General features: G+C 46.0%; 1 protein-coding gene across 1 annotated transcript in view; it reads left to right on the top strand.

Annotated features, from left to right (window-relative positions):
* Positions 1-22,983, top strand: part of LOC115201027 (rho GTPase-activating protein 44) — a 125,839-nt gene that overhangs the window by 101,078 nt on the left and 1,778 nt on the right. The window contains exons 3-21 of the mRNA XM_029764226.1: positions 1,038-1,077; positions 2,427-2,546; positions 2,652-2,728; positions 3,135-3,246; positions 3,446-3,522; positions 4,391-4,502; positions 4,614-4,682; positions 4,824-4,905; positions 5,382-5,509; positions 5,604-5,715; positions 12,343-12,424; positions 12,588-12,668; positions 13,275-13,388; positions 13,649-13,740; positions 14,017-14,197; positions 17,041-17,061; positions 17,609-17,797; positions 21,359-21,477; positions 21,703-22,074. Of these exons, the coding sequence (XP_029620086.1) occupies positions 1,038-1,077; positions 2,427-2,546; positions 2,652-2,728; positions 3,135-3,246; positions 3,446-3,522; positions 4,391-4,502; positions 4,614-4,682; positions 4,824-4,905; positions 5,382-5,509; positions 5,604-5,715; positions 12,343-12,424; positions 12,588-12,668; positions 13,275-13,388; positions 13,649-13,740; positions 14,017-14,197; positions 17,041-17,061; positions 17,609-17,797; positions 21,359-21,477; positions 21,703-22,074 (2,180 nt within the window). The remainder of the gene's footprint in view (positions 1-1,037; positions 1,078-2,426; positions 2,547-2,651; positions 2,729-3,134; positions 3,247-3,445; positions 3,523-4,390; positions 4,503-4,613; positions 4,683-4,823; positions 4,906-5,381; positions 5,510-5,603; positions 5,716-12,342; positions 12,425-12,587; positions 12,669-13,274; positions 13,389-13,648; positions 13,741-14,016; positions 14,198-17,040; positions 17,062-17,608; positions 17,798-21,358; positions 21,478-21,702; positions 22,075-22,983) is intronic.

Below are 22,983 nucleotides of genomic sequence, written 5' to 3'. Positions count from 1 at the left end.
TCTGACATGTTGCATGTGAAGAAGGTGGACTTTGTAGCGTTTATTGTATTGGTTATCAACTGCACAGCACAAACGGAGAGGAAATCAGAGAAAATAGGCATCATTGTGAGTGCGGCTGAGCGTTTTTATGGGGACTTTACAGCAGAGGTATTACAAGGAATCCTGTTGATGAATGCTCCGTCCTCACAGGCACCTTAGCCTGTTCAGGAATGACATTTGAACTGTGAGTGACTGAAGGAGTGGGATGGTTTTCATATTTTTTTGTATGATATGGCCCCCCCCTTCCTGGAAATGAATATTTTTTGGTTTCAATACCCCGTACAGTAGGTGGCAGCAATACACCAATAGCTGTAGTCTGCCATAAAACCTTAAAGAAGAAGAAGAAGAAATAGGCAGAGTTTATGACTTTGTGGCTTGAGATCTCCCCCAATGTAAAGTGAACATTCCTGTTATATGGTTAGCTCAACGCATGAACATGCCATATGTTTGTGATTTTTTATTTATTTATTACTCTACCTTTAGTGAGTTATTTTGTTTATTCACCTTATTGAAAATATACATTCATGTTCATCCAAGTGATCTTAGCAACACCATTCTCCGTTATACCAAAGTAACTGACAAAATGGCAACTTAGCTAAAGTAAACAGAAAACCTATGTTTGTTGTACAGTATTGAGCGATATTCTGTGACAGTGAGTGAGGAGGGAGTGGGTGACATCATTTGTCAGATTTCTATTCACTACACACCATAAATGTCCCAAATGAAGCTTGGCCTAGTTTGTTCTATAAGGCTGTTACTCAGAAGAATGTTACATTTTTTTCTTTAGCACACTGTTTAGTAAAGTAAACCTTCCTGATATATGGTTAGGTCAAGGGATTATCAGGGAAATGAATTATCCAAATGAAAATGCTCTCTAATTACGTTGATTCATCGGTACGTGCATACCTTTACCAATTCCCACGATAACTTGTAATATAATGTATCCCCAAATTCCCCATTCCACACTAACCATCTCTGTTTCTTCATCTTCATCGCAGAGCTGAAAAAACAGAAGTATTAAGCGAAGACCTTCTACAAGTAAGAAATTAGTAAAAAAGTAATTTTGTGTGTGTGTTTGTGTGCTTATAAAGGCCTAATATACAGTACCTGTCAAACGTTTGGACACACCTACTCATTCAATGGTTTTTCTTTATTTATTTGTACTAGAATAATAGTGAAGACATCAAAACTATGACATAACACATATGGAATCATGTAGTAACCCCAAAAAAGTGTTAAACAAAATCAAAATATATTTGAGATTTAAGATTCTTCAAAGTAGCCACCCTTTGCCTTGATGACAGCTTTGCACAGTCTTGGCATTCTCTCAACCAACTTCACCTGGAATGCTTTTCCAACGGTCTTGAAGGAGCTCCCACATATGCTGAGCACTTGTTAGCTGCTTTTCCTTCACTCTGCCGTCCAACTCATCCCAAACCATCTCAATTGGGTTGAGGTTGGGTGATTGTGTAGGCAGATCATCTGATGCAGCACTCCATCACTCTCCTTCTTGGTCAAATAGCCCTTACACAGCCTGGAGGTGTGTTGGGTCATTGTCCTGTTAAAAAAACAAATGATAGTCCCACTAAGCGCAAACCAGATGGGATGGCGTATCACTGCAGAATGCTGTGGTTGCCATGCTGGTTAAGTGTGCCTTGAATTCTAAATAAATCACAGACAGTGTCACCGGCAAAGCACCCCCACACCATCATACCTCCTCCTTTGTGCTTCACGGTGGGAACCACACATGCGGAGATCATCCCATCACCTACTCTGCGTCTCTACAATGTAGAAAATAGTCAAAATAAAGAAAAGTCTTGAATGAGTAGGTGTGTCCAAACGTTTGACTGATACTGTAGGTCTAGGATATGCCTGTTTGCTGTGTGTGTGTGAACTGCAAGTAGGTCATACCTCTTTCCTGAATGTGAAATTCTAACCCTAAAACAGAGTATGCTATGTGTGAAATGGGTGTCGAATTCCCCAAGGCAAAATTCATCAGCAATGGGAGACAAAGTCTGAACATCCCCTCTGATTTACTGAGGGAGTCTGGTTGCTGTCTCTGTTCAGCTATTTCATTCCAGTCCTTGCCACTCCTGTCATTTGGCAAATGGCAGGATTGGAATGTTATGTTAGCTAAAAAGACTGGTGCCCAGACTAGGCTACTGGCTATAATTGCTACAGAGGAATGAAGTCGTCAATGGATGTGACATCGGTTCCACTGGATGGGTTTCGGATGAGCGTAGCCGTGTAGGGAACACTTAAGTCTCAAAGAACACACTTACTTGGCACACTTCAGATTACCTGTGTGTTTGTGTGTGTTTGTTTGTGTGTCCGTCTGTAGAGAGATGCCCAGCTTACTGAGCCCTGTCCTACTGTCTTTCCGTCAGGTGGAGAAGCGGCTGGAGCTGGTAAAGCAGGTGTCCCACAGCACCCACAAGAAGCTGACTGCCTGTCTGCAGGGCCAACAGGGGGTGGATGTGGAGAAGAGATCTGTCAGATCGCCCTCGGTAAGTCTGCCTGTCTGCCTGTATTTTTCCTTTTCCTTCTTGTAATGCTGACATTGATATGACAGAGAGTGTGGTACATGTTCTCCTGTTCTACTTCCTGTGTAGAAAAAGCTACCCCTCACAACACTAGCACAATGTCTGGTGGAGGGAGCAGCAGTGTTGGGCGATGACTCGCTACTGGGGTGAGAACACACACAAACAGACACAAATACACAAACACACATACGTTCATCTCCTTAATTACAGACTGATCATCTGCCACATCCGTCATGGGATTTTTTAAAGTGTGCTGAAATGGGAAACGTGGCAGTGTCACCCAGTGAACCAGGCCTGATTCATGATCATGACACATGATCAGCAGCAGAGCGATTATTACGGTCATTGCTAGTGAAGACTGAGCTCTTGTCAAATTAATGACTTTATTGTATTGCATCAGCAAATTTTAACAGCATATAACACTTTTATCCATTATTGTGAAGGTGTGGACTTTGCCATAGTGATAGCACATAGTGAAATGAGGTCTGGTCCTGTTTTGTGATCTAATTGGCTATGTGCTATTTTCTCTGGCCTCTCATTGGCCGGTTGCAGGAAGATGCTGAAGCTGTGCGGTGAGACACAGGAGAAGATGGCTCTGGAGCTCATCCTGTTTGAGTTCACCATTGAGAGAGACGTGGTGGAACCCCTATACGAACTGGCAGAGGTACTTACTGTAGATCATAACAACCATCATCTGTACCACGGCCATGAAGACTACACTGCAAATGTATCTCACCTACAAAGCTACACAAGCTGTGAGAACATGATTCCTATGACAATGCCCGCGTGTCTCTCTCCAATCTCTCACACTACAGAACAAACCAGAGTAAAGTGTCTTTGTTTTATGATGTGATTTCACTCAGGTGGAAATCCCCAACATCCAGAAACAAAGGAAACATTTAGCAAAACTGGTTTTGGACATGGACTCGGCACGCACAAGGTACGAGCTGCTGACTGACAGTGTGTGTGGGTGTCTGTGTCAGTATGTGAGGAGTCTCTGTGTGTGATTTTCAAGGTGCTTTCTTTTGTGTGTATCTGTGTGTGAAAAATGATTTGTGATTTGCTCGTCGTTTCCAAAACAGGGAGAAACTCGATCCTCTGTGAACTGACCTCTTTACAGCATTCCACATGAATGTCACTGTTTGATCGCCCATATTGTGAGTGAAGATCTAGGAGTGGCCACATTCTCCACCCCTCAAATACTCACCTCATCATACCCCTTCACCTTAATATACCCTTCACCTTGGCTCTCCGTGGATCTTCTTTCCTTTACCTGGATTTCCTTTTACAGTCACGCTTCCGGTATACCTCTGTATCTCTCCACTGCCCATCCCGTATTCAGGACTGTGGCTCAGGGATAGACTGCAACCACAGCCTCTGCCTCTGTGCTGAGTCTGACCTATACATATTACACACACATTAGGGGCCAAGACATTGGGGAAATGTAATGCATTTTCCTCACAGAGCTCCTGCAGTTTCTTCTGCTGACCCAAATGTGTGCCAAGTTTTTTCCCATCGCCCTGCTGTGTGCAATTGAGCTCCCCTGGCAGCAGTGGACATTATCTCTGCTCTGTGACTCAGACCTCTCAGACACATACAAATAAACCAGAGAGAGAGGGGGAGAGATACTATGGACAAGTGGGTAGGATAGAGAGGAGAGATGGGAAGGCAGACAGACAGACACAGACAGACTGGGAAGTGAACAAGTGCACACTTAGGGCATAACGATAGAGAACTGGGAAGCAGCGGATGTCTATATGTTTGCATAGGATGTGTAACCCCCCCTCTTTCTTCCCTCCACCCCTCAGGTTCCACCAGTCCTCCAAGTCTGGTGTGTCCAGCAACGTGCAGCCAGGGGCCAAGGGCGAGCACCTCAGGGAAGAGATGGAAGAAGCAGCCAATCGAATGGAGATCTGTCGAGTAGGTCTACATCTCCTTTTCCTCGCTCTCGTTCTCTTTCTAACGCTCCTCAAGATGTTTTCTATGAAATCGCTGTTTATTTTCTGAAGTTATCCTTTTGTATTTTTCCAGGATCAATTATCAGCAGACATGTACAATTTTGTGGCCAAAGAAATTGACTATGCAAGCTACTTTCAGACAGTAAGGACTGAACGGTCTCTCTCTAATAGCACTCACTATGTCTTCATTGAGGTACAAACAGGGACACAGAAAATACACTAATATCTCTCTATTTCTCCTCTCTCTCTCTCTCTCTCTCTCTCTCTCTCTCTCTCTCTCTAGTTGATAGAGGTGCAGGCAGAGTACCACAGGAAGTCGTTAGAGCTCCTCCAGAATATTCTGCCTCAGATCAAAGCCCACCAGGGTGAGTCTGTCTGCCCAGTGCCCACCCGGCTCTCACTCATTATTACACACGCCTTACGCCATCTCTGTCCTCATTCAACCCTGCAGTAGGACCACTGGTGCACATCTTCTCTCTATTCATCATGGTTGGTCAATTCCGTTTAAATTTAGTCAGTTCTGGAGATGAATAGAAATTCGATTTGTGAATTTGAATTTGAAAAGGTCCATTTCTTTTTTTAATGAAGACATTTCAATTCATGAATGGAATTTCAATTAACTCACAGAATTTCTGTAGTTTAAATGGAACTGAACCCAGCCCTGATATTCACAAGGCACCCATATCTGTGGCTGCAGTATGCTTTTCGTTAACTTTTTATGTATAATTTAAAGTCAATAGGGATTGCTCAGAAGCTATAGGGTGTATGAGGCAACCTTAGTAATAACCTGATTAACCTGCTGACTGTGTAACCTTGGTGCTGTGTGTGTTGGGGTTGACAGAGACCTGGGTGGAGAAGCCATGCTATGGGAAACCCTTAGAGGAGCACCTTGCCCTCAGCGGGCGGGACATTGCCTTCCCCATCGAAGCCTGTGTCACCATGCTGCTGGAGTGTGGCATGCAGGAAGAGGTCGGTGTGTATTCCACGCTATCAGTATGTCTTCCCATTACCAAGTGACAACATACTGATTAGCCTAACCTCCTGTGTCCCTGTCCCATTCCAGGGCCTGTTCAGAGTAGCGCCCTCGGCCTCCAAACTGAAGAAGCTCAAGGCGTCTCTAGACTGTGGGGTGATGGACGTACAGGAGTACTCTGCAGACCCTCACTCCATCGCAGGTGAGTTGGCAACCAAACCCCCCCCCAAAATATCTCACTTCCTTTCACTCTGCACTGTATTATCATGCCAGCTGACATTGCCATGGAGATCGTCCCGAAACCTGCCCCTAGTCTATTCGGGTTATCAAGGGCTCCCTGTCAACCTAAGAACTTCAACTTAGGTCTTATACACAGCTTTCTTATGATCCTGGCTGTGTGAGTACCTGTGAATACACAGACCCTGAGTGAGCCTTGAAAAGGATCGTCTCTGAATCCTCTTCCATGTTCATTTCTATTGATTCCATGTTAACCAGGGTGATACACAGAACCAGCACCAAAAGGAAAGCCCATTTGCAACCCTCTCCTGAGGAAAGAGTAGTACCAAGGCGGATTCATGTCCCACATCACCCAGTCTAAACACATCAGAATCAAGTCAACAGCGTAGCACTTTCTAACAAAGGGAATAACATTTTTTAAATGTTTTATTGTCACATATACCGGATAGGTGTAGTGACATCTATTGTTTTACAGGGTCAGCCATAGTAAAGATCCTCCTTGGAGGGATTCAAACTGCTTTGCATTCAATGTGTTTATCTAGTGCAGATAGACACACACACCGCCATGCCTACACATACAGTTGAAGTCGGAAGTTTACATACACTTAGTCATTAAAACTCATTTTTCAACCACTCCACAAATTTCTTGTTAACAAACTATAGTTTTGGCAAGTCAGTTAGGACTTGTGTGCATGACTGTGTGCATGACACAAGTCATTTTTCCAACAATTGTTTACAGACAGATTATTTCACTTATAATTCACTGTATCACAATTGCAGTGGGTCAGAAGTTTACATACACTAAGTTGACTGTGCCTTAAGCAGCTTGGAAAATTCCATAAAATGATGTCATGGCTTTAGAAGCTTCTGATAGGCTGATTGACATCATTTGAGTCAATTGGAGGTGTACCTGTGGATGTATTTCAAGGCCTACCGTCAAACTCAGTGCCTCTTTGCTTGACATCATGGGAAAATCAAAAGAAATCAGCCAAGACCTCAGAAAGATTGTAGACCTCCACAAGTCTGGTTCATCCTTGGGAGCAATTTCCAAACGCCTGAAGGTACCACGTTCATCTGTACAAACAATAGTACGCATGTATAAACACCATGGGACCACGCAGCCGTCATACCGCTCAGGAAGGAGATGTGTTCTGTCTTCTAGAGATGAACATACTTTGGTGTGAAAAGTGCAAATCAATCCCAGAACAACAGCAAAGGACCTTGTGAAGATGCTGGACGAAACAAGTACAAAGTATCTATATCCACAGTAAAACGAGTCCTATATTGACATAACCTGAAAGGCCGCTCAGCAAGGAAGATGTCAAGGGTACTCAAGGAAGCAGGAGGGGTGAAGTCAGGCACAGGAGACGTGAACACACGTTTAATTGGCACAATCCACAACTGCCAAAAACAGGTAAGGCAGGGCAACAATACAAACAACGGAAGAGCCTGAAAACAGAGTAGCCTTACAAACACGAAGGCAGAGGAAAAAACACCTAACCCCAGCCTAACTAACCTGACGAAAACAATCACGCACAAACCCAAACCTAAACAGAAAGACTAAATAACCCCCCCACTAATGAACTAACACAATACAGGTGCAAACCTAAACCAGACCTAACCAAAAGAAAATGAACAGAGGATCGGTGGCAGCTAGTAGACGATGACCGCCGAGCGCCGCTTGGGAGAGGAGAGGCGCCATCTTCAGTCGACGTTGTGACAGTACCCCCCCGACGCACGGCTCCCGCAGCGCGCCGACGCCGGCCTCGAGGACGACCCGGAGGGTGAGGCGCAGGGCGATCCGGATGGAGGCTGTGGAACTCCAGCATCAGTGATGGGTCCAAGATGTCCTCCACCGGTACCCAGCACCTCTCCTCCGGACCGTACCCCTCCCAGTCCACGAGGTACTGCAGGCCCCTTACCCGGCGCCTGGAGTCCAAGACGGACCGGACTGTGTACGCTGGGGCCCCCCCGATGTCTAGGGGGGGCGGAGGGACCTCCTGTACCTCAGCGTCCTGCAGTGGACCAGCTACCACCGGCCTGAGGAGAGACACATGAAACGAGGGGTTAACACACCTCGTTTATTCTCCTCAGGACTTTAAATGCGGACCCAGTTTCCGGCAGGGCAGGCGGAGGGGCAGGTTCCGGGTTGCGAGCCAGACTCTCTCCCCCGGGGTAAAACGGGGGCCTCACTGCGGCGGCGGTCTGCGCTCTCCTTTTGTCGTCCCCTGGCCGGTTCAAGGGATTCCTGAATGGCGTTCCAGGTCTCCTTAGAGCGCTGGACCCAGTCCTCCACCGCAGGGGCCTCCATCTGGCTCTGATGCCAGGGCACCAGGACCAGCTGATAACCCAACACACACTGAAAAGGTGACAGGTTGGTAGAGGAGTGGCGGATAGAGTTCTGCGCCATCTCGGCCCATGGCACAAACCTCGCCCACTCCCCTGGCCACACCCGGGACGTGAACTGGGGGCCTCGATCAGAGACAATGTCCTCAGGCACCCCGTAGTGCCGGAAGACGTGGGTGAACAGGGCCTCCGCGGTCTGCAGGGCCGTAGGAAGACCAGGTAAAGGGAGCAGACAGCAGGACTTAGAGAACCGATCCACAACGACCAGGATCATGGTGTTCCCATGAGACGGCGGGAGGTCAGTGAGGAAATCCACCGACAGGTGCGACCATGGTCGTTGTGCAACGGGGAGGGGCTGTAATTTCCCTCCCTCTAGGCAGGTGCATAGGAGCCTTACACTGGGCGCACACCGAACAGGAGGAGACATAGAGCCTCACGTCCTTCCCCAAGGTGGGCAACCAGTATTTCCCACTAAGACCCCGCACCATCCGCTCAATCCCTGGATGACCCGAGGAGGGTAGCGTGTGCGCCCACCGAATCAACCTATCGCGGACACAGAATGGGATGTACTTCCGACCCACGGGACATTGAGGGGGAGTAGGTTCCGCCTGTAGCGCCCGCTCGATGTCCGCATCCACCTCCCAGACCACCGGTGCCACCAGGCAGGAGGCTGGAAGTATGGGAGTGGGATCGGTGAACCGTTCCTCGGTATCATGGAGACGAGACAGTGCGTCGGCCTTAGTGTTCCGGGAACCTGGGATGTACGAGATCGTGAACTGAAATCTCGTAAAGAACATCGCCCACCTGGCTTGACGAGGGTTCAGTCTCCTCGCCGCCCGGATGTACTCCAGGTTACGGTGATCAGTCCAGATGAGAAAAGGGTGTCGCGCCCCCTCAAGCCAATGTCTCCACACCTTCAGGGCTCTTACCACAGGCAGCAACTCCCTGTCCCCTACATCATAGTTACGCTCCGCCGGACTCAGCTTCTTAGAGAAGAAAGCACAGGGGCGAAGCTTCGGGGGCGCGCCCGAGCGCTGTGATAGCACGGCTCCCACCCCAGCCTCGGATGCGTCCACCTCCACTATGAATGGCAAAGAGGGATCCGGATGCGCCAGCACTGGAGCATCGGTAAACAGAGCCTTCAGCCGACTAAAAGCCCCCCCTTCATCAGTGAGGTAATGGCAGCTGCCACCTGCCCAAAGCCCCGGATAAACCTCCGGTAGTAATTGGCAAACCCCAAGAACCGCTGCACGTCCTTCACCGTGGTGGGAGTTGGCCAATTACGCACGGCCGAAATGCGGTCACATTCCATCACCACCCCGGATGTGGAAATGCGATACCCCAGAAAAGAGACGGCTTGTTTGGAGAACTCACATTTCTCAGCCTTGACGTACAGGTCATGCTCCTACAGTCGCCCAAGCACTTTGCGCACTAGAGACACATGCGCGGCGCGTGTGGCGGAGTAGATCAGAATGTCGTCGATGTACGCCACCACACCCTGACCGAGCAGGTCCCGGAGAATCTCGTCCACAAAGGATTGGAAGACGGCGGGAGCATTTTTTAACCCATACGGCATGACGAGGTACTCATAATGGCCAGATGTGGTACTAAATGCAGTTTTCCACTCGTCCCCGTCTCGGATACGCACCAAATTGTACGCGCTCCTGAGATCCAGTTTTGTGAAGAAGCGCGCCCCGTGAAATGACTCCACCGCCGTGGTGATGAGAGGTAGCGGGTAACTGAAACCCACCGTGATGGAATTTAGACCTCTATAGTCAATGCATGGGCGCAAACCCCCCTCCTTCTTCTTCACAAAAAAGAAGCTCGAGGAGACAGGTGATTTGGATGGCCGAATGTATCCCTGCCTCAAGGACTCAGTGACGTATGTTTCCATAGCCACTGTCTCCTCCTGAGACAGGGGATACACGTGACTCTGGGGAAGTGCAGCTTCAACCTGGAGATTTATCGCACAGTCTCCTCGTCGATGAGGTGGTAATTGAGTCGCCTTCGTTTTACTGAAGGCGATAGCCAAATCGGCATACTCTGAGGGAATGTGCACGGTAGAGACTTGGTCTGGGCCCTCCACCATAGTCGCACCGATGGAAACCCCTATACATCTGCCCGAGCACTCCTTCGACCACGCAGAGCAACATAGGACAAGCAAGACATAGCATACAGACAGAGCAACATAGCACAAAAAGCAACAAGACAAAATCCATAAAAGCAACAAAGTGTTTCCATACCTCACAAGCTACAGACAACAGACAACATGGAAAGCGGCAATACACAGCTAGGGATGATTGACCTTTAGCCATGTCTTCATGTTTTTTTGTGAAAGTGTGATAGGTGGTGCAGTTATGTGTGTCTGATGGCAGTGTATTCCAGACATGGGAAGCTCTCACAGAGAAACACCCCCAGACCAATAGATGTGTTGGTGACCTTAGTAATGGGGCCAATGAGTGACTCTTTGTAGTTTTTAAGGAAGGTAGAGTCCAGCCCAAACACATCTTTGGCTTTAGAGTTCTTTAGTGAGCTAATCACCTTGTTCACCTTTGACTCAGAAACCTCCCTTATGATGAAGACAGGTTGAGCGTCATTCACTAGCACTGAGCCCAAGAAACCAGTGGAGGGGTTCTGTGTCAGTACCCTGACAGAGTCAATAAAGTAGGAATTGAAGGCTATTGCTATTTCGACTGCATCCTGTGTTAGATTGTTATTCACCATGATTTCTAGTCTTTTTGCAGTGTTACTGTGGTCTTTCCCTGTTAACTTTTTAAGATTCTCCCAGATCAATTTAGAATTTTGCTTCACCAATTATGTTAATAAAAAAGTTTGCTTTGGCCTGTCTGATTTCTTTCATCACCTTATTTCTTAACATGGTAAACCTACGTCTGTCATGCTCTAATTTGGATTTTAGGGCTGTTTTTAGAGCATAATCTCGTTCTTTCATCAATTTCCAGATTTCTCCATTTAGCCAAGGAAGACTGCTCTTTTGGCCAGGTTTGGATTTGATTTTCTTTAGGAAACCATTTATTGTAGTCTGGATTGTGGATAGAAAAACCTGACTATGCGCTTCCACATCTGTATAGGACAAGAGATCATTCCAGTTAATTCCCTTAATTGCGTTTTCAAAATAGTTGAATTCACTCTTAGGTATTCTTAGTTGATCCGGCTTTCTAACAGTAGAGAGGTTAAACCTGCTCTGGAATGGGGGTGGCAGCATCATGTTGTGGGGGCGCTTTGCTGCAGGAGGGACTGGTGCACTTCACAAAATAGATGGCATCATGAGGGAGGTAAATTATGTGGATATATTGAAGCAACATCAGTCAGGAAGTTAAAGCTTGGTCGCATATGGGTCTTCCAAATGGACAATGACCCCAAGCATACTTCCAAAGTTGTGGCAAAATGGCTTAAGGACAACAAAGTCAAGGTATTGGGGTTGCCATCACAAAGCCCTGACCTCAATCCTATAGAAAATGTGTGTACAGAACGGAAAAGGTGTGTGCGAGCAAGGAGGCCTACAAACCTGACTCAGTTACACCAGGTCTGTCAGGAGAAATGGGCCAAAATTCACCCAACTTATTGTGGGAAGCTTGTGGAAGGCTACCTGAAACGTTTGACCCAAGTTAAACCATTTAAAGGCAATGCTACAAAATACTGAGTGTATGTAAACTTCTGACCCACTGGGAATGTGATGAAAGAAATAAAAGCTGAAATAAATAATTCTCTCAACTATTATTCTGACATTTCACATTCTTAAAATAAAGTGATGATCCTAACTGACCTAAGACACAACATTTTTACTAGGATTAAATGTCAGGAATTGTAAAAAACAGAGTTTAAATGTATTCGGCTAAGGTGTATGTAAACTTCTGACTTCAACTGTACACTCTACACACAGAATGGTGGCACAGCTGTTGTGGTTTCCTCTGTACCATCAGAATGCAAGGGACATCCTGAAGTCCTGGTCCATCCTTCACATAGAATACATCCCAGGAGAAATAGTTGCATTAGAGACCTACACCCCCCCCCATCCCCCCTTTTCTCCATATTTCTGTGTCTGTGTGTTTTATGAAGTGTTTCATCCCTTGGCACTGATGTCTTTAGGCCTACACATTAGCCATTTTACAATTTCTTACTCTCTTACTTCAAGCACTCCCTCTCATTTTCAGCACACACACCACCCTCATCCTCTCTGTTTATCCATCTTTCTTTCCCTCACCCTCCTATTGTCTCATCCCAACAGGTGCTTTGAAATCCTACCTACGGGAACTCCCTGAGCCACTGATGACCTTTGAACTTTATGATGAATGGATCCAAGCTTCTAAGTCAGTATCAGTTTGTAATGGTGCCGCCATTAGTTTATGTTTATTCATTGTGTTTGATTCATACTCTATGCTGCTGATTCTTTATTTACTTGAAAAGTATGAGATCATTGGATTTGGGGTTTCTCTTTCACGCTAAGCTGTTATTTTGTGGTTTGTCTGGCAGTATTCAAGACCAGGACAAGAGACTCCAAGCCCTCCTCACAGCCTGCGAGAAACTACCCCTGGCCAATGGCAACAACTTCAAGTGAGTTGCCCTATCTGTGTTTCACTTTTTCTCTGTCCCACTCTCTGGTCTTTCCTGGCACTTGCCTGACCATTATATGATTTCAGTTTCAATCACCTTTCACTGTTTCTCTCCTTCGCTGCTCTTTTCACATCAGCAGTTGCACTGAACTGGTGAGGAGTTTATCATAGCCTTCAAGCAACCAGAACTGGGTGTGCTTTTTGTGTTTTTCTGCGTTGGCTGCTTGATCAAGGATAGCATCATGGAATATTGGTTGCAGGAGCTTGACATATGATCAAAAAGAGCTGGAGTAGAGGGTGCACGGGTGAAACAGAAATCCAAAGGCTGACAGACTGCAGTGCTTGTCAGTGTCATCATTGAATCTCACTTAATGGGCATATTTTTAGGTTGTCTTCTTTTGCGAACACCTGTCAAACCTGTCCTTGTCATAGCCCAATTGAAATGAGCTGCCTGGGGTTCTGTCTGAACAATCGGTTCATCTTAGATGAGCCAGAAAACAATAGTCTGTAGGATTCAGAGATTTGTCAGCCAATGCAGTATACAGTACATGAATGATCATGATCGAAAAAAACAAACGTATTGTTAGTTTCATTGTTTCTTTTTCAGGTATTTAATAAAATTCCTCGCCAAGTTAGATGACTACCAGGATGACAATAAAATGACTCCTGGGAATATTGCAATAGTCTTGGGTCCCAACCTGCTGTGGACAACGCAGGAAGGGTAGGACTTCACCTATCTTTAACACACTATTTAGTCACACCATAGAGACTATACATAAAGTACCTTATTTTAAAAGCATTTCCTGGTCATTGATAGTGACTTAAAGAGATAAAACGATCCAAATTAAATAATACTCATATCTCCAAGGTTCAAGTTAATAATTTCCAGTGCTGAACAGTTGCATTGAATTCACTGTCTGGCAATCGCTCTTCATCAAATTAAACTAAATCCTCCATATGTCTTCTTCTCCCTCCCTCCAGGAACATTACAGAGACGATGACCACTGTGTCCCTGCAGATTGTAGGCATTATTGAGCCCATCATCCAGCACGCTGACTGGTTCTTCCCTGGAGGTGAGAGAGGACACAGTGTCTGTTCAGCCTCTGTAAGCCACGACCGCCTATCTCATCCATTAGAATGTAATACTGTTGCTTTAATGTCCCTGTATCACCCTCTGTATGTGGGTAAATGGAAACAGGCACCTGCTCTTACATATACAGTATGACAGTCAGTCAACTAAAGGGACCGTAGGAGACCTATTCACAATTTTAAGAATCAGTTCTTATAACGGGATACATGTTTATTGTCACAAAAGTAATCACCTCACTTATCTCTTTCCTCTCTCTCAGAGATTGAGTTTAATGTCACAGGAAACTATGGCAGCCCGGTCCACACCAATCACAACGCCAATTACAGCTCCATGCCCTCTCCGGATATGGACCATTCCGATCGCAAGCACAATGACCAGAGCCGACGTCCGCTCAGTGTGGCCACTGACAATATGATGCTAGAGTTCTATAAGAAGGATGGGTAAGAAGATCCGACTCGTCTTGTACCTGTCTTGCCCTACCTTTTCCATCTCTCTTAAATCCCTCTTTCTGAAGTCAACTACCTAACCGCCTGTCTTCCCGTAGCCTCTCTGGGCTATGTGGGACGCTACCGTCCCACCTGCGGGACACAGCCAGTGAAATAGCAGGGTGGCAAATTCAAAACAGCAAAAATCTCATAATTCAAATTTCTCAAACATACTACTATTTTACACCATTTTAAAGATACACTTCTCCTTAATCGAACCACATTGTCCGATTTCAAAAAGGCTTTACGACGAAAGCAAAACATTAGATTATGTTAGGACAGTGCCTAAAAAATAAAAACCACACAGCCATTTTCCAAGCAAGGACAGGCGTCACAAAAACCAGAAATACAGCTAAAATGAAGCACTAACCTTTGATGATCTTCCTCAGATGGCACTCATAGGACTTCATGTTACACAATATATGTATGTTTTGCTCGATAAAGTTCATATTAATATCCAAAAAACCCATTTTACATTGGCCCGTAATGTTCAGAAATGCTTTTCCTCCAAAAACTTCCGGTGAATGAGCACATCAATTTATAGAAATACTCATCATAAACGTTGATAAAATATTAAACTGTTATTCAAAGAGTTATAGATAAACATCTCCTTAATGCAACCACTGTGACAGATTTCAAAAAAGCTTCACGGGGAAAGCACACTTTGCAATAATCTGAGTACTGCACTCAGAAAACAACAGCAGGCAATACAGATACCCGCCATTTTGGAGTCATCTAAAATCATAAATAGCATTATAAATATTAACTTACCTTTGATGATCTTCATCAGAATGCACTCCTAGGAATCTCAGGTGCACAATAAATGTTGTTTTGTTCGATAAAGTCCATCATTTTTGTCCTCTTTGTTAGCGCGTTCAGTAAGCTACTCCAAATGTAGGAAGCCCGCTGAAAATTTCACGACGAAAAGTCAAAAAAAGTTATATTTACGTTCGTAGAAACATGTCAAACGATGTATAGCATCAATCTTTAGGGCCTTTTTAACATAAAAGTTCAATAATATTCCAACCGGACGATTCAAATGTCTTCAAAAATGTAATGGAACACAGCTACCTCTCACGTGAACGCGCGCAATTGAGGCCATGTCCTTTCCTGAGTCAACAACTTCCAACTTCCTTTGTTCGCTCTCTGTTCACCATAGAAGCCTCAAACAACTTTCTAAAGACTGTTGACATCTAGTGGAAGCCTTAGGAAGTGCAAAATGAACCCTAAGTCACTGTATACTGAATAGGCCCAGTCTTGAAAAACTACAAACCACTTCCTGGTTGGATTTTTTTTCAGGTTTTTGCCTGCCATATGAGTTCTGTTATACTCACAGACATCATTCAAACAGTTTTAGAAACTTCAGAGTGTTTTCTATCCGAATCTACTATGCATATCCTACGTTCTGAGCCCGAGTAGTAGGGCACGTCATTCATCCGAATTTCCGAATACTGCCCCCTGTCACTAAAAAGTGAATGTCCTTGCTGAACACTCTTAACTGGAACATGAACCATTGGACAACAAGGATTACTAGTGATATTGGTTATTGCAGTAGAGTTCAGAATTAAGGATAGTTGTGTTGACATGTTAATGGGGACAATGGGCCTTTTGAGGTATGGATGAACAGATGAAAGCTGATGGTTTGATCAACTAGTGAGAGGTTTGAGTGTTTTGTGAAAGCTATATGCCTTAGATATAGCATCATGCCACCTTTCCATGTCAATAGTTTTTGTTTTTATAATAATTTAACCCTGTACACTCAGTGAAAAGGAGAGCTTAGTAAAGAGTTCAGTCTGGGTATGAGAGGGGTGGAGAGAATGTCACTAAATTATTCTTCATCTTGGGTGAGAGCGAAAGAGAGAAATGCACTAAGACAGACAGACAGAACAGGGAGCTCAGAGAAATATGTTGGTCTATGGTGGTGCAGTAAGCAGTCTTGTGCTGTATGGAGGATTAGTTTCAAGTCAATCATGTTTTCTCTCTCTCTTTTCAAATTACCTCTCTGTCTTGTCGGCCCCTGTTCAGCAGACGTCTGAGCCCCTCAGCTCAGGGGCCACGTAAACCCAGCTAATTAAACTTGGCGAGGACTGTGTTGGGACCAATCAATAGAGCGCTGCTCTCATTAGAAACACACGCCCCTCCAGATAGGGCAGGAAGATTAGGACAAGGAGCATTCGGCCCCCTAGTACAAACTGAGACCAATGAGGAAGTAGCATTCCCAGATTTCATGTCCAAATTCAAATCCATACCTTTGTTATGGTTTTATTTATTCTTGGCCTTTCTCTAAAGCACTATGGGAGATGTCATGCCATGTCCTTGACCGTTTCTTTGCTTGGTGTGTGAGATTGTCATTGATTCCAAAAATATCGGAATATTACGTAGCCTTTAACCATCCATAGTTGTACATTGCTTTTTTATGGTAAACAAGCACATTGACCACTGCTGCAAGTGACTTCCTGTATGTTGGTGATATTTTGGGGTATTTATTACATCGGTGGGGAAATGTTGCCCTAATTGGTTAATTGGCTCACTGGTAGGACATGCTTGGAGCTCTTTTGGGAAGGAATATCTTCACCCGTCAAATCCCTCACCTCATTCCTCTCATCATGACTTCCATCCCGCATAACCCCCTGCAATCCAAGCCTGAAGGCTCGACCTGGTGATCCTCCATCTTAGACCCAACCCCTGACCCGACTGCTCCCCCAGTTACTTTGATATACATGTCGTGATGCTTTGAATCAATTAACAGAGGTTCTCATGATCCTTACCTTTTATTGTGATGTTTTTGTCCTACCAAGCAGCGTTAGGAAAATTCAAAGGTACTTTACTTACTCTGTTCTTCTCTCTGTTTACCCTTGTCTGAACTGCCTGTGGAAAGAAAGCCTTTCTCTGTCATCATTTGTCTGTCAGTATTCCAGTAGTATTCCAGTCATGATAATGCTATCGTCCAAATGACACACTTGTAATCCTATAGTTCAACGTTCCCTATAGAGTGCTGTTGACAGACAGTGCTGCCAACTAACTGTTGTCAAGTTCCTGTGTGTACAATGTTATCACACTGTGTGGTTTATTTACTTAAAATGCATCTTTGCAATTTCTGGCATTAGATGTACTCGTCTGATTTGCTTTGACAAGTACAAATGGCAATAACAGGGGCCAACAGTTGTTTGTCACACAGAGACCAACCATACATACACCCACACTGTGACACATTATTACAAATGTCTCCTTTCCCTAGTGTTTTTATGCATATTGTTCGGTAAGGAGTGTCCTGACGATTGTGAGCACTACAGAATGAGGCTCCCTGGGCTTGGCTGACCTCTGACCACTGTATTTGATTGACTGTGTGTCTCTGTCCCACTGCAGCATGGGGGTCAGAGTGATGGACACCTCTTGGGTGTCGCGCAGAGGCTCGTCGTCAGTGCGTAAAACCTCCTCCACGCCCCCGAGTATGCAGACATCCCTCCCTCCCTCAGACGCTCTCATACCTGAGCAGGGGGAGCTCTCTGCGTCCCCCTCACCAACCCCTCCTCCCGCTGGCAGCGACCGTGCCAGGTAAGGCTGTTGTGCCCCCCCCCCCACTCCAATTTACCCCAATCCTCGCGTCCTGAAACTGACATATCGACACGGCGTTGTCTACTTTTTCCGTCTGTTTACGTCTTCTAATTCTCTTTCCCATGCATCGTCTTCACCTTTCTGTGAACCAACGCCCAGTTTCATCTCAAACTTGGTTTGACCTTGTGTGATGTTGTTTTCATTGTGGTTGATTGTCCTTGTGTTTGATCTTCAGAGTTTCCAGAGCCCTTTGAAGTAAAATGTGTGCTTGTTTAGTTTCATATACAGGTTGTACCAGAGGGTTGTTTTTTCGGTAGAAGGACATAAAGTATTATTTTTATTCGTTTTTCAGATTGCGCTTTTTTATCCATTACCCATGAAATTGTAACAACGTGAGCAAAGAAAAGGCTCACCTCATCTCAGAGGTAGCTTGCCAATGCGGCATGTACATGTTTTTCCTTTCTATCTATCAGAACAGGTTTTGTTAACACCTGACAGCCTAATGTTACTCCTTGTAGTCCAAAGACGATTACACTTTCTGTTTTACAGGCCATTTGTCTCTGGAAGCCAAAACAGCCAAATACTCCATCTAAACTTGAATCGATTCTCAATTGCGGAACGGTCCTAGAAGCATAAATCCCTCTACTTTCATGTCACATCAAAATAATTTCACAAATGCAAAAATACATACTTACTGTTTTAACTGGTTTTAACACAGTTGCAGCCGACAGTGTTTTTCAGTGACAGCACGTTTGTGGCTTCAGTTTTCCGTTTACACACAAGTGTTCGGAGATGCACATAGCTTATTAGCGCACCCCTCTGTCTTCCGTCTGTTTTCCGTAAACAAACGCTATGGAAATATGGCCGTGTGGGAACCCTAACCCTATAAAGGTGTAATTTCCTTATGGTTCCTTATGATTCCTAAACCGTACCGCGAGTGATGCGTGTCAACGTTTAGAGCAAACATTGGGGGCTCGTAACAAAAATTCCCTGGTCAGTGGCGCAGAGGTCTAAGGCACTGCATTGCAGTGTTTGAGGCGTCACTACAGACCCTAGTTCAATCCCAGGCTGTGTCACACCCGGCCGAGACCGGGAGACCCATGAGGTGGTGCACAATAGGCCCAGCGTCGTCCGGGTTAGGGGAGGGTTTGGCCGGCCGGGATTTCCTTGTCCTATTGTGCTCTAGCGACTCCTTGTGGCGGGCCGGGCGCCTGCAAGCTGACTCCGGTCGCCAGCTGGATGGTGCTTCCTCCGACACATTGGTGCGGTTGGCTTCCGGGTTAAGCGAGCAGTGTGTCAAGAAGCAGTGCGGCTTGGCAGGGTGGTGTTTCGGAGGACGCATTGCTCTCGATCTTCACCTCTCCCGAGTCTGTAGGGGAGTTGCAGCGATGGGACAATTGGATTACACGAATATGGGGAGAAAAAGGGCTAAAAGTGTATATATAATAATTAAAAAATATATATATATAATAATAATAATTCCTGTTCAGAAGATACGATCGTCAATAGACGCTAAAGCAGTTAGCGTCTATGAATGGGGTATGCTCATGTAAGATGGCAAATGTTTTTTTTCTTGCATTTGTCAAGCAGTTTTAGGATTTGTGCTGAATGAATATACTGTATGGCATGGCCTGTATTAATGTTTTTCCTTTGCTCTTTTTTCTTTTCAATTTTTCAATTTCTTTAGACCTCTCCCTCTTAACATGACTTTGTTCAACTTTGGTTGACTAATTCCTTCCCTGATACAAAAACCCGCACTTGTTCTCCTTCACACTTAACTGCACTGGTTATTGAGTGTTCACAAACATTCCAGAATGGCCCATTGGACTTCCTCACATACAGTATAATTTTTTATACAATGCTTTTCGTTCCGCAACAAGAACGTGCCAATATTGGCCTCTTCCTGACTCAGAACAATTCATTTCCCTGTGAAATCATTTCAATTTTTATCATTGCAGCTCCGATGATGCGTCATCCACTTGGTCGGACTCCTGTTATGCCTACCCCTCCCCGGAGGAGGAGAGGCCCCCTCCCCCTTACCCCTCTTCTTCCTCTTCTTCCTATTGCTACCCACCTCCTCACCATTTCTACCCCCGAGCACCGCAGTACGCGCGCCCTGTCGCCCCCGGTCCCGAGTCCGTGCCCCCCGGGCCGTCCCCCCCACCTCCCCCGCGCTGGTCTGACTACAGCCCTCACCCACTGCCCCCCTCCTCGTGCCCCTCTCCCTCCCCCTCCCCGCAGCAGCTTGATATCAACTCTAACCCCAAGCCCAGCTCCCTGCACCTGCCCAAACAGAGTCCCCTGGCCGAAGCTCTGCATGCACCCCCACCGTCAGAAACTAACGCCTCCCCCCTCAACATCAAACCCCCACTCGTGCTAACCCGACACGACCCGTCCCTCGTTCCCCACCCCCCTAACTTTCCCCTGTCCGCACCTCTTCCGTGGGCCGCCTGTGCCTGTAGCCGAGAGAGAGGAGCCAAGCTGACCGGGTAAATACTAAGTCACATCGTCCGGCCCACTCCTAGAACCTGGACACAAACTCAGTCTCCGTAAAACACACACAGGCCTGAGTGGCTCATAATGACAAGATGAGAGAGGGATATTGGGAGACAAATGGGAGAGTGAGAGAGAGGGAGCTGCCTCCAATATGCCAACATCCTGTTTTATACATTTTGTTCATTTTCTCACTCTGTTCTATTGGAGCGTTTTAGTACCTTATTTTATAGCGTGATGTTGCCAAGCAACAAACAATATTCAAAGCTCTCAGCGATAGCAGAATATAGTGGGTGTTAATGAGTCATTTTAGTGGGCCCAGTTGGCCTTGGATGGTAGTTGGCTAGTTTTGTTTTGAATAGGAATTGGATTTAGGAGTGACTAGGTGAAAAATATGGATGGGCTGGGCATGATTCCTAACCAATCATTGGCCTTCATCGGAATGGGGTCTTTTACATCAACAGCCATAAGGAATGCCTCATTGGATAGCTCCACCCTAACTCCAGATCCCTCCAGTCCTGATCACCCATCCTCATCTGCTGTCAATGGGAGGGGGAATTTGGAGCTGGGAGAGCTGTCACTCCCATCCTATTATAAACTGGTTAGGTTTTTTCCTTCAAGCTCTCTACCCATTGGCATTCTGGCTGGATAGTGCCATAAAAGGCAACAAAAATCTATTAAGCCTACAGGCTTGGGCTTGGATTTTGGGGGGGGTTTATGCTCCACTGCGATATAGCTGGTAGTGCGTATACTTGCAGTAGTGAAAGTGGTCACTCAGATTATTTGACGTATTTGACTACGGGGATTTTCATTCCTATGGATGTCATGACGTGCAGGAATAAGGTCAATATATTCAACCTGATTGGCAATTGTTAGCTACATGTTGTTCACTGCTTACTGACAGGCAGTGAACACGGACACACACAGTCACACACACACACACACACACACACACACACACACACACACACACACACACACACACACACACACACACACACACACAACCTGAAGAAGATGCTATGAAAATTACATATTGTTGTTCATATATCCTTTTCGCCTCCCCAGTAGTCTGATGAACAAGGAGCTGTCTCCAGTGATTGGACAGAAGGGCTTCCAGGGAACAGCACCCTCTGGTGGGCCATCACAGCCCTCTTCTGAACATAGCCCTCACACCCTGAGAAGAGGTACTGATGAAAGAAGTGTGTGTGTGTGTGTGTGTGTGTGTGTGTGTGTGTGTGTGTGTGTGTGTGTGTGTGTGTGTGTTTGTGTGTGTGTGTGTGTGTGTGCGTGTGAGAGAGACTGTACTATGCACAAAGCAGCCAGAGTGTTTTGTTTTGCCTTGTCACCTCTCAATTACAATCTGTGTTGCTTTTCTCTCACACTTGGCATTCTGTCTGGTCTCTCCACAGCTAAAAAGCTGGCCCCCATCCCACCTAAGCACTACTCTCAGTCTGGGGGAATGTCTGACCAGTCCACAGGTCAGCCCTCTCCAGTCAGCCTGTCCCCCACCCCTCCTAGTACCCCTTCCCCGTATGGCTTTGGCTACCCTCAGGGCTACGCCACCATCGGCTCTCCGGGACAGGCTCAGACCGCCACCCTCTCCTCCCCTCCCTCGCTAGCCGGCACCCTCACCAAGGCCAGGCCCACTCCCAAGCCTCCCCGGCAGAGGCCCAGCCTGCCCCCGCCACAGCCCCCCAGCACCCTTGGCTCCAGCCCCCAACCCCTGGAGCACAGTGGTGGCCTGCTGGATGGATTGTCTCCTGGGGAGAGCATGTCCACAGGTAAATGCTTCAATGGAGTTTCTACACACTAGGAGCCCACTTATACACTCTCATCTCTGGTAAATTCTCTAGTGTGCCTCACAGCATTTTAATCATAGAATTTAATTTAATAGGATCTCTGTGGTTTTAATGTGGTTTCTGCAAATTGAACTCTTTTCTGTCATTTTTTTTAAATGACTGATACTTTAAACCCTTTCACCTGTGTAAAGCTACAGGGAACAGGTTAAAAGATTCTAATCAATATCTCTTATCTTGTTCTTCCATATTTTTCATTATTTTGTCTACTATTATCGTCTGCCTACAGCGGTATGAGGTGAATGGTTCAATATGGGCTAAATGTGAAAGGGCCTTTTAGGGTAAGCAGGAATTCCAGTACTGTACTAAAGCCTCACCCTCCTGCCCCTCCAACCAACCAACCGTCCGCCATCCTGGCTCACTGTGGAGCTGCATGGCTCCAGCTCTCTGTGTATATACCTATATACATGACGTCCCATATGTATATATCTATATATCTCTGCATTGTTCAGTCCACCACTAACCAATTTCGTTGCCCTTTGCATGGTGGCTGAGACTGGCGCGATGCATGGCTTGTGGATGTGTCTGAAAGACCGTCCACTGACTCCACTTCACACAGAAGATTGATGTCATTTTACTATCCCAAGAAGCTTTCTTTACTGTTTTTCCCCCGAAACCATGCCACATCCCACCGCTGTCCCCTTGCTTACACTCTGCAAAGTCACCCCCCACCCCACCCCACACTTCCTGTTGTCCACCCACTGGTTGTTGTCCATTTCAAGTGTTACACAATGGATGTCATCATTCTCACATGACTGTGAGATCAAAGACAAAGTATAAATGTTTGCGGTGACTGCACTGGACACTGTTGGGGAATTGTTGTTATCCACACCT

This window comes from Salmo trutta, chromosome 10 (genome assembly GCF_901001165.1).
Source record: "Salmo trutta chromosome 10, fSalTru1.1, whole genome shotgun sequence".
NCBI classification, from domain to species: Eukaryota; Metazoa; Chordata; class Actinopteri; order Salmoniformes; family Salmonidae; genus Salmo; species Salmo trutta.
Note: the sequence above shows the minus strand (reverse complement) of the source record. Positions and strands in the feature narration are given on the sequence as shown.